Here is a 17,915-nt window from a genome sequence, read left to right on the forward strand (position 1 = left end):
CATTAAATTAAAATAATATCAAATTGTAGTAAAGTAATAGTAATTCAGATACATCCTTTGATTGAAATACAGTTTCAGCCTGGCTTGTGTGAAATTTGGTGGTTCTACAGCAAAATCCCATTCCCACAATTTGCACCCTTGTTGGCAATCTCATCAGAGACCAGTGACTGACTAGCCCTCTCACCCTAAGAGCTAAGATATACTGATGGGTGGAGAAGCTAGCAATGCTGCTGGCCATGCATAGAGGATTTCAGTTTCAGGTCTGTCAGTCTGGTACCTTCTATAAATACTAAATTTACTTGTGGGAAAAAAAATGTATAACTGAAAAAAAGACAAATTTTCTGCAAAACTAGAACCTGAGGACATCTTTTAAAACTTCTGAATGTTTAGTAATGCGACTCCATGAAGCATAATTGAAAGCGTAGACGAGACGACATAGGGTTGTCAAAAGAATATGCTATATTTGGGTATTGACATAGAAAGGTACTTAAGCAGAGGCATAATTTTAAGTAAGCATAGTCACTGGGACTACTCATGTGCTTAAAGTTAGTTAGGTGCTTAAGATACTTGCTGAATTGGGGCATTAAAGCATGTGTGGCTCCCTGTGAATGTGTGGAACCTCCTTGATTTCAGTGGGGTTTTTCGCAGGTGCAAGAATCTACCCATTCAGAACAGTTTGAGAACAGAACACTTTCTGTTTTCTCTCATTACAATAAACTGCCTCATAATTTAGAGCTTGTGTTCTTGACAAGCTTAGATATGGGCTAAGTTGTACACATTCACAAAGAGCATTTTAATATTAAAAATCTAAAGCAAATAAAAGAGAAAAATGGTAAATGTGAAAGTAAATTCTGATCTGCTATAAACAGACAAATATTTTTTCTCAGCTACAAAGTAATAATTAGGAAATTATTATTTCCATCTTGTTCCTGCTTTTGTTACATGGAAGCATTGCATAACTTAAGAGAACAACATCCATAGATTTAAGTTAAATTCTGTTTGCATTCTTTCTACAAAAGGCATATTTATTCTGAGTCTATTAAAAGACATTGTTGCCTTATTTAAACCAAAGTGACAGCATTCTTTTTGAAATTCATTGCACACTACAACAAAGAAGGATCGCTGCCACCTAAGGAGGAGAACTGGTATTGCTGAAAGTGGAAAAAGATGTGGATTTTGTAGGGCCTGATCCAGCTCAGTGAATTCAGTGAGAGTTTTGCCATTGACTTAATGAGAACTGGATCGGGCCTTTCCGCTCCCAAATACATTATAAAAGTGTCTTCAACTAATTCCAAGGGACAATAATGAAAAGACAGTTTGAACTAAGAGCTAACTACTCTTCTTCCAGAATGTTGTAATAGACTTGGGCAAATTAACCAATGCTTACTTAATTCCTTGAATGAACAGAACAGAGACAGACCCGAGCAGTCATAAGAAAGAAAACTTCTGCAATAAGAACGGCTTATGATGAGCCATCTTAAAGACTGGCTTGAGAGAACACCTACAAAGAGATGGAGAAGACAGGCTGGTTCAACTGTACAGACCAAGGGTGGAAATCACTTGCAGCTGAAAAAGGCCTATACATCTAGCAGACAGTCATGAACGAGGAATAAGCTTTTCAACCGTCGCTGGATTAGGTCTTGCTGCTGTTACCGTGTCCATGAAATAAAACAAAAGGCGCATGAAAGGACACGTGGGTTAAACGGTATCTTTTTCAATGGAATGTGGATTCTGGGGAAGCTGGGTCCGCCTCAGGACCGGGTGAGTTTGGAAACCACTTCACCAGCCTGGACCACATTCTGCCCGCGGATGTGCGCTCCCCGGGAAGGGGGGGCAGGTGCACACTCGGAAGGGGCCCGTGACGCCCGGCCCCCGCTAAGTACACAACTGCCTAGGCCGTTACCGTGTGTAGCTGCCAACGGCGGGCTGCGCGCACGACACCGCTCTGGCACGCTCCCCTGGCACCGCAGCAGACGCCTGGAGCCCAGGGGCTCCGCCTGGGGGAAGGGGAGCGGCTCGAACCGCCGCGCACCGCCCCAGGCCCCTCACGCCCAGCGCGCGCGTCCACACTGCTGCGGATCAGCGGGGTCCTAACTGCGAACACGCTGCTGCCGTGGCGGGGCCCGGGCCAGCCCTCCTCGGGAACGGGCGGCGGCCCCCGGGACTGCCCAGCCCAAGCCGCTGTGGGGTCTCTTGGGGGGGGCCTCAGTGACTGAGAGGGGGCAGGGCGGGCGGGCGGGCGGACTGACTGACTGACTGACACGGCGGATGGGGCCGGTGAAGGCGGGAAAGCAGCAGAGCCAACGGCCCGGCCCCTGCCCTGGGAACTCGAACTTTGCCCCGCTACTCGTGAGGCCCGGAGAGGCCGAGGGTTGCCCCTATCGGACACACCCACCTCCGCTGTGATTGGTTCCCGACCTCTGTCTCCTCCAATCAAGACGGGGAGGTGCCTGATCCAGCCAACGGCCTGAATCCGCCTAGAGAGGCGAAGGGACCAATTGCCGGGAGCGTCTGAGTCCTACCTGTCCTGCCGTCTCCACGGTGATGGCGAGTGTGTAGACGGTTGGCGGCAGGGACGCCGGAGGGGGGCGCTGATTGCAGGGGGCGGGGCTGCCGCCCCTCCGCCAGCGCTTGAGTGGTATGGCCCTCCTCCGGGCGTGGTAGGCGGCACATCGATCCCGCGCGAGAAGTGGTACGTTCCGCGGAACCTCGTACCTCCCCCGCCGCCACGCAGCGCTGGTACGCGCCACACGGGACGGCGGGTGAAGTGTCAGGTGCCTCGCCTCAGGCGGCTCGAGGCGAGCGCGCGAGGGGCGCTTCGGGGCCCTGCTCCCGCCCGCTGGGCCCTGAGGCGCTCGGCGGGTCACTCCCCCCCTGCCCCCACAACGCCCTGCCAGTCCCGGGCCGCTTCCAGGCTGGCCGTTACTGGGTGCTCGCGAGGCGTTACCGCCGTTGGCCACGGCAGCGCCGCCAGTCTCAGGCCGGCCCGTCCCACCGCCGGCGCTAACGAATGTTTAGTGCTGGGCCTGGGGGCGCTTGTGCGAATTAGGCCAGGAATTTTCCTCCCCTTGGAGGGCGGGGGGGTCCGCTGGCGACCCCCACGGTGGAAACGGGACTGCCGCCATCTCACTGTAACGCACGTAGCCCTGCCGTGATAGTGGGGGGCCTGTGCGGTCCTGTGTGTGGGGGGGGGCTCGAAGCTTGCAGTTTGGGGGGGGGAACAACCCCCCGTCACTCCCAAATTTCTCTTTTGCAGACTAAACAAGCCCAGTTCCTCAGCCTCTCCTCATAAGTCTTGTGCTCCAGCCCCCTCATCAATTTTGTTGCCCTCGGCTGGACTCTAATGTCCAACCTAAACCTCACTTGCTGCAGTTTAAGCCCATTGCTTCTTGGCCTGCCCTCAGAGGTGAAGAAGAACAAGTTCTTTCTTCCTCCTTGTAACAACCTTTTATGTACTTGAAAGCTGTTATCGTGTCCCCTCTCAGTCTGCTCATCCCCAGACTAAACAAACCCAGTTCTTTCAGTCTTGCCTCATAGGCCGTGTTTTCTAGACCTTTAATCGTTTTTGTTGCTCTTCTCTGGACCGTCTCCAATTTGTCCACATCTTTCCTGAAATGTGGTGCCCAGAACTGGACACAATACTCCAGCTGAGGCCTAAGCGCGGAGTAGACAGAAGAATTACTACTTGTGTCTGTCTTACAGTACTCCTGCTAATACAGCCCAGAATCATGTTTGGCTTTTTTGCAACAGCATCACACTGTTGACTCATATTTAGCTTGTGGTCCAATATGACCCCCCCCTCCCCCCAGCCCTCTTTCTGCAGTACTCCTTCCTAGGCAGTCATTTCCCATTTTGTATCTGTGTATATATGTGTCTGTTGGATGGATGACATCTGTTTAGCCGAAACCCTGTTATCGGAATCCCTTCCTTGTTCCTCATCAGCTCACATTCAGGGATGAGGGGTGGGTCTAATAATACAGAGGCCTGGGTAATAGAGCAGAGACCTCCCCCAGGCCCTGGATTGTGAGGCAGAGGACAAGCCCCTGGCAGTGGTGCTGCTTGGTCTCTAGATTATCTCAATAAAAATCTACATTGCCTATGCTATTCAGATAATTGGGAGTATACTCTGTGTGTATGCATTCACATTTGGAGCATGGAGGTGGGATTGACGTTGTCCTGGTCTTGCTGGTTGAAACCTTTGATATTTTTATGTCCCTAGATCATGTAGTATCTTCTGAGCACAGTTGATTTCATCATTTTATGTGTGACTTTGACTTTCATCCTGTAGGATCCCAAAGCACTTTAGAGTAATGCAGACTGCACTGAGATGGAGCTTGTTAAACAACTGACCACAGAGTAGGGTAAAACCTTACTCTGTGGGGGAAAAAATGTTGTAGGGTCTTTAGTCTCCATGCAAAGCAGACAGTATGGACATTGACAGGTTTTTGATATTTCATAACCCCCACAATAAAATTTAGCTGCCTCCATTTGTGTAATTCTTCATTCTCTGTTTTACAGTATTTTTAGATAACAGATAACATTTATATAAGAATGTTTTCTTATACATTGTGGATGAATTACTATAATTCAGTTGTTTGTTTTAAATTAACTATATGTTTAAATGTGGACTCGTCTTTTTTTCCAGGATCTCTAAACAACCCATGAGAAAAATACTAATGTAAATGGTCATATATGCACAGTTTAAATGTGCATTTTACAATAGAAGAGGCATGTAAATACACATTCAGTTTGCATAGCTGAAAATCAAGCTTTTGTGCCTCCGTTCTTCAGTACATAAAATGGGCTTAATGAGATTTGAGAGATGTTGTGAGCATTAGTTAGTAATGTGTATAAACAGCGTTTTGAACAAGTAAAGTATCCAGTGGTATTATTATCTATATAGTGTTTTTTGTACAGAACTCTGATTTCACTTTTTTTTAAAAAGTAGCTTAGTCAGCTAGGTATGTGCCCGGCATGTAACTGGATCTGTCTAATATGCAACATTCTAAAATACAGTACTTCAAAGATAAGTATTCATGTATATCTTTGGAGGAGCAATTTTAATTAAATTTTGTTTTCTTTAATAGTGTAAAGTTGGCAGTTAGTTAAATAATCAACGATGGCATCCTACTTAGCAAAAGAAGTTCAGCTTGCTAGAAGACATGAGGAGATGTAAGTACCAGTTTCAGAATTGTGGCCTTTGTTGTAGCAACTTGTGCTATGATCTTCCCAAATCTCTCGAACTGACTGGTGAATATGTGGATGGGAGATCTCTGCAGAACGTTTTGGTCCTGTAACAAAAGGTTGCATTTTGATTGGGGGCACTCTTCGTTTGAAAACTATTGAGTCAGTATCCCAGCTTGCCACAAGGGGGAATCTGTGCTGCCAAGGTGGTTGTCTTCCAGGTGAGTGGCAGAACTGAGGTCTTAACGTTTAACTTCAATATGCTGGCTAAATTCCAAATGAAGTAATGTAATTGGGTTCTGTCCCCCAAAACTAAACTTGTGGTTTCAATTCAATTTAGTATTTTCTTTACATTTACTTTTAAAATATAAGTGCATCTTCAGTTCACTGTAAACTCAGCTTGTAAAGCAAGTATCTTACTAAAACGAGTCAGAAAAGTTTGCCTACACTCTGATAACTAGTCAGTAAAAGTAATCCATCCTATTATTAGATTTGTTTAGGGACAAGCTCTCAAGGCGTGAGAGCTATGAAAAATTAAATGTTGTTTGGGAAAATATGCTTTTATCTACATAAAGACTATAGTGATATAAATAACGTCCATTTACAAGTCGATTATAAAATTCTGATCTCTAGTACCTGTCTTTTTATAGACATCTTGCATGAAAGAATGTATATTGTTTTATTAGCTCCTTTATATTTATCTTCCGGAATAATTGTTCTTAAAATCTTGGGTCACATTCACATCCAGTGTAAATAAATGCTACTACATTGAGTGAATTCCATTCAGCTGTTTGCAGAATGATGGGGTACTCTGACTGCAATACAGAGAAAATGCTATGATTATGTGCATCTTTACCACATCCGTCATTTACTAATTTGTATGTGACAACAGCGTCTATCTAGATTAGCACTTGTGGGTAGGGTTGAGTTTTATAAATTCATTTAAAATGAGACGCCTGAGAATCTAAGGCTCGTGTAAGGATGGCTCACAAGTACCACCTGAGTGGAGATGGCAGGAGGAAATATGACTGCATAGGGCAAGAGGCATAATTGTCTCTGGAGACTCTGCCAGGAGTTCTTTGACCCTTGCTACATTTCTTTCAGAAAATATATTACTCATTCTCCTCCTAGTGCTGGCTTCTGAGCACTTGCAGGGGTGGTGCCATGACTATACTACCCCAGCACATCCTACCACACCTCATCTGAGATATTCAGTGCTCATGAGCCCCCTTTCATGTATGAGGACTGCTGGTTACAGCATTATGTCTGCCTCACTGCATGGGAGCACAGCGGGAAGGGTCTGCCTGTACTTTCTTCCTCCCTCAGCACACCCACACTGAAACAGGCATAATTAGGCCCATAATTTAAAAAGAATTGATTAAGGTAAAAGGTTATTATTTTCTAGCTACTGTGCAAAATGTTCTGCCCACTTATTAAAACATTTTCCTTCATAGACTGTCTCAGAGATTGGTATTGCTACAGCAGATGGAGAATCATCTAGGAGACAAAAAGACTGAAAAGACATGGCAAACACAAGCAGCTGATGCAGCTTCTAAAAGAAATGCAGCACTTTTAAATGTAAGTTTCTGTGACTATCAGGTGGCCCACTGTAAAATGCCAGTGTTACGTAGATGAGAGGATTAAAAACATTTGTCTTAATTTTTCAGATTAATTTTATAGTATTGGGGTCCTGATTTTGATGCCTGTGCAAAATATATTAAATTGGGACATCATTTGCTTTTCTCATGAGAGCGTGGGGGTCCTAATGGGGTCTCAGAGTCTGGGCTCCAGACCAAGCCCAAACATCTACACTACAATTTTATAGCCCTGCAGCCTGAGCCCTGTGAGACCGAGTAGGTTGACATGGTGTTTTATTGCTGTGTCAGCCTATCCCAAGTAAACTATCTCTAAATGGCTGATTACTGAGTCTTTCATTTCAAGAGGACTTACAATTCTAAGACCATGTCAAACCCCATTTGAAATGAAAGCAGTCTTCTCCTCTGCCATACCTTTGTTTTGTATCCATCCAGGAGATTTGTCCACCAAATCCACATTTCTCCGTGTATTAATTAAATACTGTTGCTTAGATTCAGTCTTCAGTCCAGAGTTAAAATTTGATTGATAGAACAGAACCTTCTTCCAGTTAGCAGCTTTTTATTTTTAAGATGTCTCTGATATTATTTTCTGGTTGTTTCAAAAGAGATCTTCTCATTTCCTCCTTTTAAAAAAAAAGGGGGGAGGGGGAATAAAAGAGTACGAAACCTATTAAAAGCACCTTTGTCCAGCACACATGTATTTATGGTTATTGTTCAAGGTATGGTCACCCTGTTTTTCTATTGGTTGTTGCAGTGTCTTGTTTAGTGACATTGTATCTTTGTTTTACAGAGACATCCCTTGAGCATTTTAGTCTCCGTGGGTGGGGATCTGTCACCTCTGTCTTGGAAGAAGGGAAAACGACTTTCCTTTAATTGCTTTTTACTGGAACATGGTATGACAGATCACCCACTCTGCACTTTTCAGAGTTGGGAGTTCTGTAACCTTCCTGTATACTTTTCAATTCTGCATTTTATCTCGGCTTCTTCCTCAAAGGGAACTGGTAATTAGGTCAATAAGAGGCTCATAGTTCAATTGCAGGGACTGACATATGATATCCCCTGCTGGAACCAAGAGCTTAAAATTTGAACCTAAAGAGGTCTTACTTGGACCTCTAACACAATAGCACTTTGTAAAGTGAAGATCTGTTACTAAGCATATCTTCATAGAACAGCATTTAAAAGTAAGTTATTTCCTTGGTACACATGCCCTCCCTCTTTGTTGTTGCTTATTATTTAATTATTCTATCTAATATGGTAAACGTTTTGGAATATCATGTATATGAAAGATGCTATACAAAATAAATTTATATTTGTATGACATGTACAGCCATAATATCCTTCTGTGTCCACTGGGAGAAGGACTTTCATTTTAAAGAGGGAAAAAATTCATCTTTGTGGAAAAATTTCTGACCATCCTGTGAGAGCAGGGGCAAGACTTGACACATCTGCATTTTGAATGAAACCCAACGGTGATGCAAGGCCCTCCACCCTGCTTAAGTCCCAAACAGAGGCTGCACAGCTTGGGGCTTTAGGCAGAGTTGCCAGTCAAGGGTGCTGAAGACAAGGTTGCCACACTGGTCCTATATAAGCTAGTGTGGAAGGTCACATTGGGGATAGGATAGGGAAGAGATTGCGGGTCCAATGGTGCCAAAACTCTCTGAAGTGGGTGTGACTTCTGTTCTAGCTTTGATCTGAAACAATTGCTATATAGATTTTGCCTTCCCAAGACTTTTGCACTCCACTCATCTAGAGCCTGAATACCCAGACTATGCACAGGTGTGGCAAATTTCACTCATTATAATCCACCCATAAGAACTCTTTTTCCATATGTGTTTTTATAAACAAGGTTCAAATTAGCACTTATTTGTGACAAGCATAATAAATCCAGCTTACATTTGTGCATGCTGAAACAAGCTCATTATGATAGTAAATGTTATTGATATCTTAACGTAAACCTATAGCAAAAATATGTAGTCTTGTAGTTATGCTGCCATCTACTATCATAATCCTTTAAATGATTTCTTTAAGTGTCAAAAACATTAGTGTTCATAGAATAAATAAAAACATATGTATGACCATCAAAACAAATAGTCTGGCAGGATAAAGCAGCATAAATAAGTCTAGATATATTAATTTTATACTAGCTTTAACAGACATGCAGTACTGCAGATGCTTTCTGATAACAAAATAAAACAGGAAAGAGATCCATGCAGAATAATATATTAGGGCCTTGAAAAAAAGGTTCAGATTTGTGCCAGCTTCAGAATATTGTTCCTGATACCAGGCACTGTACATTTCACAGTTACCATGTGGGGAGTTGTTGATTTGTCCTACTCAAAAATACACGGACATGATGAGGTGTTAATGTTATTTGCATTTCTGTTTTTCTAAGATTAAGCAAAAATCAATTCAATTTTATGTCAGCATAAAAAAAAAAACCCTACACTTTCCCTCTCTGCCTATTGAAATTTTGTGCTCACGTAGCTCAAAAATGGTTTAAACTAGAAACTTCAAATGTAGCTTGCTTTATAATCCTTACTGAATAAGAGGAAAAAATTGAAATGTGAAGAAAATAGATGTTATCAACATTTAATTCAGCATTTTTATACAATTGTGTTAGAATATTTTTTCCCCTAACACACTTAAAGGAGGCATGGTCAGGTTAAAATCCTTATTATTATACACGTTTCCTTTTCTGTGTTACTAATAAACTTAAATTATTAACACAATTTGTAGAATCCCAGTCTGTATGTTTTACCTGTCTTGCACAGTGAAAATAGACTGTAAGTCAATGGACATTTGGCTAGTTATTTTCACGTTCTGGTTTCATACATTAGAAGAATACTGGAAAGATTGGATTGCAGACATTGTTTGTGGAATATTTGTTCCTTTTAAAAATCAGATGTTTCTATTGAAGGCTCTTTTAAAAATATATATATTGTTAGGCTTTGTAAAAACTTGTATTTAAAAATTCAAAATGTAGGCCTCAATGGACCTGACAGTGTGTCTTTAACCTGGAAGGATTAAGAATGTTCATTCAGGCTCTGGATTAAAGACCTCACTTAAGTGCTTAGACATTTAGAAATACTACTGCAATGTTAACTTGGCCACCTGGGTTTAAGTCTGGAGTGACTGTTGGTTTGAATGGAATTCTTCCAGGATTATGAGAATGTAAATGACAGCTGAATTTGGCCGCATAAAAGTGTTGTATGTATCAGGCTCTCCATTTTACCTCTGGGAAGGGACTTAAACAGTTTTTCTTCTTATCCTGGCCATTTTATCCAAAGTGCTAGGGGATGACTAGTGCTAAATATTTTAGTATCCTAGATTGAATGTTACTTTCCAAAGGTGTTTGCACTGCTAACGTCAGATACATTGGAGAGGGTTAAAATAGATAAATCTCCAATACCAGACTTTAAAAAACAAAAAAAACCCAACAGGCACCTCCTAGCCACCACCATCATCATGCAAAGGTGCTCCCTAATCTTTCAGTGGCCTCAGTTTTTTTCCAAGGCATATTGCAGCTTCCAGGAAAAATTATTTCACTGTCTATCATTAAATAAAAGTATTCTCAATGACAATAGACTGCAAATATACGTACTGGAGTGGAGCAACACAGAGACACATCTGATATCTAGGCCATGCCATTGTGACCTTCTCTACTAAAAGGTGTACAACAGCTGTCTTCTCTTGGCTGAAAGTAATTATTTCCTACTATCATAAACATTCCTGTAGCAAAATTAGGTAGCCACAGAAATAGTGATCTTAGTCTGTTTGGCCCCTCCTGTGGACCTGTAAGAAGAAGTCATAGTCATAGGGGGAGGAAGATTCTGTAAGGGGAATGTGGTGATGATGAGCTGCATAAAAACAAAATCGATAGGACTGAACAGAGACTAATCCACCTTTTTGCCATGAGAGGTAATTCCTCCAGGCCATGGCAAAGGAATATTCATGAAGTGTGGGGGGGTGTGCATGGTGCTATTAATGTTATACCTGCTCTGTGAGCATATATAGAGAACTTGACTCTGCAGTGTTGTTAAGCCTATTCAATGTCCCTTTGTCATTCCCCCATTTTGAGCCTCTGATCTACACCCCTATTCCCGTTTGTTTGTTTTTTGTCCATTGTACTTACTTAGTTATGGTCCCATGGCCCCTCCTTCATGCGAGAGGGCAGCCTTCCATTACTGTGAAGTGATCCACCTGTCAATCCCAGGATTTAAATAGGATAGCACCTTATACCATCCTTCCACAGAGGACCTCAAACTAACACTAGGTTCACTGATAAAACTGTAGAAAGACCAACAAAAATAGCTTTGATGATTTAATCAATCTTATTCTTTTCTATCTGCAAACCGTAAAATCACTATAAATATGCTATAAAACCAGTCCAAATGTTAATACACACTCATTCATTTTAAATAAAGATGACCATTGTAACTTACTGATTTTTATCTAAGGACTTTCAGTTAAGAACTATTAGGTTTTTTTTAAGCATGCTCTACACTAAATTTCAGCCAGATTCTGCAACCCTTCCTCAGTTGAGTAGCATGTATGTAAATATTTCAATTGGCTACTACTTGATATGAGCAATTGTGTTTGAGTTCTTCTGTAGACCTGCTCCTCCAGAATCCCACTGTTCTTCTGAGCAGCAGTGGTGGTGTATCTTTGGGAAGTCCCTTTGGGGAGTTTCCTCACTCATTTATTTTTTATGTCGTACTCTTCACACCCGCTTTCTGCTCCAAACTCTGCCATCTGCTATGCTTTCCTCCCCGCCCCCCTCCCCATTCTGCTTTGGCTCCTTCACACCCATCTCCCATGCCTCTTTCCATCTCTTCATCTGCCCAAAGCCCTGCACTCAATCTCTTCAGTGCCTGGGTATGGAACTAAGCCCACAGGAAAGGGTTACAGATTAAAAGAGTCTTTGCAAATTCAATCTAGGCCTCTGTGAACCCAACACATGCCTACTGGGCAAGTAGAAGCCCATGTGCAGATTTTATATGAAAAAAAAAGCTAAGAGGTGTGTTCTCATCCGAGTTTGACTGGCTGGTGAACAGCTTGCTGCATCGCTACATTTTTGTGCACATGTTATGCATGCATATTAGCAAGTCATCTTTGTCTTGGGGAAGACAAGATCTTGAACACAATTTGCTTAGTTACTTTATAGCTACAGTAGATTGAATATGCTTCAGTTCATGTACACAGCCCAATGAAAACCATTTTCCTTTTTTTCTTTGTCATGAGGAACATAGTTTATCTATAAATTACCCTTGTGTATGGAGAGATTAAATATGCAGTAGGTGCTGTCTATAAGAAAACTTCTGGCAAGGAACACAATTCTTACAGCCAGGAAATGCAAGAAAGTTCAGCAGTCTCCTGCAAAGCCTCCAGTATATTAGTGTTATTGTCAAAAGTAAGAGATTGCAGGATTGATGGCTAAACAGAAGATTTCAATTTCCAGGGATATAAGTCCAGTGATTTTTTTTGGAGAAATAAGTTCACTTAAAAGGTAATTAAATACATATTGCCTGTTAATGTCACCTGTAACATATCAAACCATTATTTTAAACAGGATATAGAAGTAGCAGAAAAGCAACTGCGAGCAAGAGTACATCTACAGCCACATCCTGATATTGTTAAGCTTGAAGTAAGTCCTAAAATAAACTCCATCCTTTCACTTGTTGTGTACAACATAGTTCCCTGTTTTCCAGAAGCATATTTTTAAAGTAAAATAATTGATTTTGAAATTGACTGGAATAGCAAAGGACTTGTGTACTGTGCAGTAAGCTGAACCTAAATTTTAGGGTAAAGTCTCCATAGATTCTGCAGTAGCCTGGTAGAAATTCTCTAGCAGCGTTAGGTGTTTTTTTGACTATGGAGGTTTTTATTTAATTAAATACAAAAATGAATAATTCAAGAATCACAGCAACCTCTGTGATGTTTATTCTAATACTAAATTCAACTTATTTTACATTGTCCTTACTTTTTCAGTACACCACAGATAGAACATCTTTAGATTTCAGTGTCAACAGCCCAGTAAGATGAATGGGGACGTTCACTCCTGTCAGAACTATTGTATAAAAGTGGTTGGGAACTTGGGAAGATATTGTAGCAGTCATAGTTGGTTCACATTTTTAAGATTTTTATTTCCAACCACAAAATGGTGAGAAGCATAATTTTTTAAAAATTAAAATGAGCTTTCTGGATGGAACACAAGTCTGCAGCAAAGGGTGAACTCTGCCATCGTAAAATACACAGGCCCTGATTATAGTGTGTGCCATCATTTAATATCCTGAAGTCCTATGTCTTTTTAGTAGAAGAAAAAAGTTTTATTAAACCATAATTTAAAATTTCCTATTACAGTGACGGATGTGACAGCATGCTTTTTTAATGACAGTATCACTTTAAAATAAATAGGGATGTGATGCGTTAACTCTTGGATTTGTTCGGCACTAAATATGACTCATCCTCCCCTCATATATCGAAATAAAAATCAGACTCAAAATATAAATGTAGATAATGTATACTCAGGAAATGAAGGTGTTTAAAATGAGTTGATTATAGTAATGAAATATTAAATATCATTAACGTTAAAAATATATTTTATGTTGCAACATGCTGCTAGCTAACAAACTACTTAGAAGTGAAGAAATGGAACTAAGCTATTTACGCCGAGTCTGCAAGATTAAGGGACTGATCCTGCAAACAGTTACAGACATGAGTAGTTCTGTGGAGTTCAGTAGGACTATGCGTGTTCTAAGTTAAGAATTTGCAGAACTGGGCCTAAATTTATCCCTGAGATATACTTATTATGTAAGTCATCAATAAGGATATGATTTGGTCATGGAGGTCATGGATTCTATGACTTTCTGGGACCTCAGTGACTTGTGAGGCAGGGCTGGAGCAGCTGTCAGCCCTGGGGTCTCCCTGAACAGCTAATTGGCTGCCCCAAACATCTGATTGGTGGGGCCTCAGCCTTGAATAGCTGATTGGCTGGTCAGCCTGCTGGAACAGCTACAAGTCCTGGCAGCTGTTTTCCCCAGGGTATTTTTAGTAACAGTCCCTGTCCCTGACTGTTACTAAAAAATACCTGTGACAGAATCTTAACCTTAGTCATGAATGCCTGGTTGAGTGCAGCAAATACAATTTTAGTCCTTAATAATTAAAACAATTGTGAGCAGTTAAATATCAAGAACAGTGGAAGTAGCCTGGATGTATTGTTTGAAGAGCTGTTCAGAGGAAGTGCTACTAGATAGGGCTTATTAGAAAGATAAAACCAGGCTTGCAGGATGTGGAAATGTGATAGCAATATCTTTCCACCACTCCATGGGGTCACCTATGCATGGAAGGTACTATCTCAGCTCTGTTTTATCAGCATCTGTCTGTATTAGGCCTGAAGTCCCACATTCTAGAGAGTTTTGACATTCCCAGTACTGGTTCAGTCACTATGAGGCATTGCATATGAATCAAAATAGTTACCCAATAGTCCAGCACTTCCAAAGGAGTGATTATTATACATCACGTGTGTGCATTAAAATATGGATTGACCTAAGGTAAATAAAAATGGATTTTCTTTTTTAAAAAGCCTAAATATATATGTAAAAGGGAGCCATACAACAGTTTTGCTAAAAAGCAATTTCCAAATAAATATATGGACCCCTACTGAACAAAGTATTTTGGTGTGTGCTTAAAGATAAGCACATTATTTTCTAAATCTGGATCTGTGTCGAACTCTTAACTGAAGAATTTTTGTGGCCTGTAGTATTAATTATATTTAGCAGTTAGAATGATTTCATCTACAAACATTAACAAATATATGCTCAGGATACTGCTGTGAAAATGGTGAATATATCTGTTCTTCAGTTGGAAAAACTGAGGCACAGAAGTTAAACCTCTTACCCAAGACCCTGGAACAAGTGCATGTCAGAGCTGTGGTTAGAAATCAGGAACTTCTGGCTACCACTCTGTTTCTTAGGCCACAACATAACTGGTTTGCTTGTTTTCTTTCTTGAGCCACATACTAGTATCAGTTACATTATCATGGATTTTATTCATTACAAAATTAGCTCACAAATATTTTTTAGCAGACCTTCTCAAATTAATGCACTACTTGTTTGTTTATAGCATTAAACACCACATTTTTATCTCAAATAAAATCCTGCTAAATTAGGATTATAATATTAATATGCAGGATCGACGACGATAATGTTCATGGTTTGCAGAAACATGACTACATTCTGTGATTATGAATAGTACCTTTATGATGCGTTCCCGTTCTAATATATTATCCACCACAAGAGGGCACATTCAGTCACTGCATAATTTACTCTAGATTAGAAAATTAAATCCTACCAACCTCTGTTATATTGTGTAGTGAGGGATTGAAAATTTGGTATCCAAATAGCATAGTCTTTTCTGAATTGCTTCACACAAAAGGCAACCTTTAATAACACGTATGTGTGTATTGTTTTATGATAAATTGGTAAATAGATTGAATTGTGAAGCAAAGTTAAATTGCTTATTGTTGTGTCATATCTTTCTTAGACTCTCTATTGGGCATCAGTAGAAGAATCTATTCCTAAATGGGAGCAGTTTCTTTTAGGAAGAGCAGAAACACCTGTTGGTTTTAAGAAAAAGAAATACACAAAGTAGAGCGTAAGTCACCCACAAGGAGCTGCACAAAGATAAAGAGGAAACAAAACAGAGACTACCTTTTGATTTAAATGGACAAAATAATCCTATCCAGATGACAAAGTATCAGGCCATTAAATTGTGATTTAAATTATGTAAATGAAAAGGAATCATGTTTTATGGGTTTTTTCCAGTTGTATCTGTGTGGAAGAATTCAGCTGAACTGTAGTCTGTCAGTTTGAGTAGGCTCAGAATAACGTTTCTTATGGTGGGAGGGACAATTCCTCTTGAAAATGACTTTAAGATTAGAAGTTAGTGACACTGGTATATGGAAGCCCACCAGTACAATTTCCTCTTTAAAATGAGAAGAGTTATAGGTTATGTATAATCCTTCACTTTTACATTTTTACATGTGATGTATGTGACTCTGCCTTTATTTTCTTTAACCTGCTTGGCCACGGGGAGAATTTACCTCTGGGGAGGGCAGGCAATTTACAGCAGGTTGAGGGGGAAGCTTTAATTAATGGCTGGGATCTTCTGTAGGAGCTCAGTGGTAAAGTCTGCAGAGGACACAGATTCAGTTTGAATATCCCCGGCTTTTCCTGATTATGCCAGTGACACTGATTTTTTGGAGCTGTGTTGGTCTCCCCTATAAATTGCAACTTCTGTTCCACTAACCACTGCAGCATCCTCTTCCCCTGGCTGACTTTCCACATGAGTTTCTGTGCCTGGTTTGTAAAAGCAGAAGCCAATGTGAATCTGGGTTGAATCCACCATGAAGTTCATTTTACAGACATTGAAGTAACAAACATTAGTATTATATTTTTGTCATGTTTCCTTTTGTAGTTTTAAGCCATTGCTTTGTGTCACTTTCACTTTAATATAAGCAACAGACATAATTTATGGATTAAGCCATGGGAGGTGAGAAAGAACCAGACAGAAAGACACCCCAAGTGACAATCCCAAAGATCACAGATTACTGGATTGAGGAGGTGAGGCGTTTACTTCTGTCTCGATCGAAGACAGGTCCTCAGCCTCTCATTACAAACATAGAAGGCCAGTCAGTGTTTTATTTCCTTGTTAATTGTTAATTATTTGTATCCTCTAAGTGCCCAGGAGCCTTTGTCATGGACCAGGACCCCATTGTGCTAGATGCTGTACAAACACAGAACAAAAAGACATTCCCTACCCCAAATAGTTTACAGTCTAAGGCCAACTCCTTGGTAAACTAGTGTGTCTAGGAGCCACCTTCCATTGCTTTCTAGTGTTTGCATATGTTGAAAGGCCCAATTCAGTGAGAAATCCTTCCAAGTAAATGACGCAGAGATCTTTGTGCTTTTTCACTCTTCCGTAGCAAGGATGCATGGTGAACTTTAGGGTTTTTTTCCCTCTCCAGAATGGGGATTGGAGCCAAGAAGATCAGTAGCAACCAGTTTCAATAAAGGTGGCTGTTACTTCCCTAGGGCAAGAAGAATGCATATACATGGTTATATGAAATGTGGGTGTGCAGACTACTCCAATCATCTACAGACTCATCAAATTAATTACCAGGGACCATTAAGAATGATGAGCCCCCACCCCCTTATTGGTTGTTAGGAGTGTGTCTTTCCCCCACCTCCTGTTAAGTGTGTGTTTGAGGGTCAGGGGTAACCTTATCTCTATATCTGATTTTTGTGTTATGGGTGGGTAATCTAACAGCATCTTTCTTCTGCTCCCCGGCTAGCTGCTATATAAGTGTCATAGCCCAAGCAAGCCTGATCACAGCCTCTTTACACTACTCCATAAGGAAGACACACCCTCCGAATTGTACACCTGGAGAGCATTACATGCAAATAAGATTTAATTATCCAGTGCTGACTGGTTGCTAGTAAGGAATTCATTGCCCCTCAAAATAGGGAGCAACCTCAGCTGGAGACCGCAATAAGTCTTCACAGTTTGCAAGGGCCAACACCTGCAGAAACTATTTTCTGTTAGATCAGGCCCTTAGTTTGCTGAATTTAAATCATTCAAAGATTTCACACACACCAAAAAAAAAAAAAAAAAAGTCCTTTCAGCTGCACTTTAAAATGATTTTACATTTTCCAAGGAAATGTTCAAAGTTCATATGAAACTTTTTCTATTGAAGTGTCCATTAAACTGATAAGTTTTTACAGAAACTGCCATGTTACAAATATCCTGTTGAGTGGGTGTTGGTGTTTGTAACAATAACGTTGTTTTCATAATATGTGATGGCAGATTAGCACGCTTCTCTGCAGTGTTGTTAACAGTTGTAATTAAGGAATAAACAGTAAAGGGTGTCAGTCCGATGACAATTCCATCTATAGTGTCACAATACAAAATGTCACAAAATATTAGAACTGTTATATAACTACAAAAATATCAAATTAGGCTTTCATCTTACATGCAGAAAGCTTTAAAAAAAAACTGGCATAAAGACTGTTGCAATTTTGTACCTACTCGTTTTTCTGTCACAAAAACAAATTGTTAAATCAACTGTATGGTTGAGAA

The 17,915-nt window shown here is 40.7% G+C and overlaps 1 protein-coding gene across 4 annotated transcripts; it reads left to right on the plus strand.

Annotated features, from left to right (window-relative positions):
• The first annotated feature begins 2,545 nt into the window (after positions 1–2,545).
• CEP15 (centrosomal protein 15) lies at positions 2,546–16,591 on the plus strand. 4 transcript variants are annotated; one of them, XM_067540130.1, is made up of 5 exons: positions 2,546–2,692; positions 5,088–5,172; positions 6,639–6,762; positions 12,349–12,423; positions 15,321–16,591. In XM_067540130.1, exons 2-5 carry the CDS (start codon positions 5,120–5,122, stop codon positions 15,426–15,428), a joined length of 360 nt encoding a protein of 119 aa, XP_067396231.1. In that variant the 5' UTR covers positions 2,546–2,692; positions 5,088–5,119; the 3' UTR covers positions 15,429–16,591. The 4 variants fall into 4 exon arrangements, with proteins under 4 accessions (XP_067396231.1, XP_067396217.1, XP_067396211.1 ...); XM_067540116.1 differs by lacking the exons at positions 12,349–12,423; positions 15,321–16,591 and adding an exon at positions 7,570–8,099 and having other exon boundaries at positions 2,546–2,739; XM_067540110.1 differs by lacking the exons at positions 12,349–12,423; positions 15,321–16,591 and adding an exon at positions 7,570–8,099.
• The last annotated feature ends 1,324 nt before the right edge of the window (positions 16,592–17,915 follow it).

The sequence above is a fragment of the Emydura macquarii genome, unplaced genomic scaffold (genome assembly GCF_026122565.2).
Source record: "Emydura macquarii macquarii isolate MOO-44397 ecotype Brisbane River unplaced genomic scaffold, CSIRO-AGI_Emac_v2 contig_71, whole genome shotgun sequence".
NCBI classification, from domain to species: domain Eukaryota; kingdom Metazoa; phylum Chordata; order Testudines; family Chelidae; genus Emydura; species Emydura macquarii.

What these genes read in the sequence shown, in the direction of transcription:
- CEP15 (XM_067540116.1), top strand. Translation starts at nt 5,120, where the DNA reads ATGGCATCCTACTTAGCAAAAGAAGTTCAGCTTGCTAGAAGACATGAG. An exon ending in GCTAGAAGACATGAGGAGAT is followed by an intron (nt 5,173 to 6,638) that starts GTAAGTACCAGT and finishes TTTCCTTCATAG; the next exon opens with ACTGTCTCAGAGATTGGTAT. An exon ending in GAAATGCAGCACTTTTAAAT is followed by an intron (nt 6,763 to 7,569) that starts GTAAGTTTCTGT and finishes TTTGTTTTACAG; the next exon opens with AGACATCCCTTGAGCATTTT.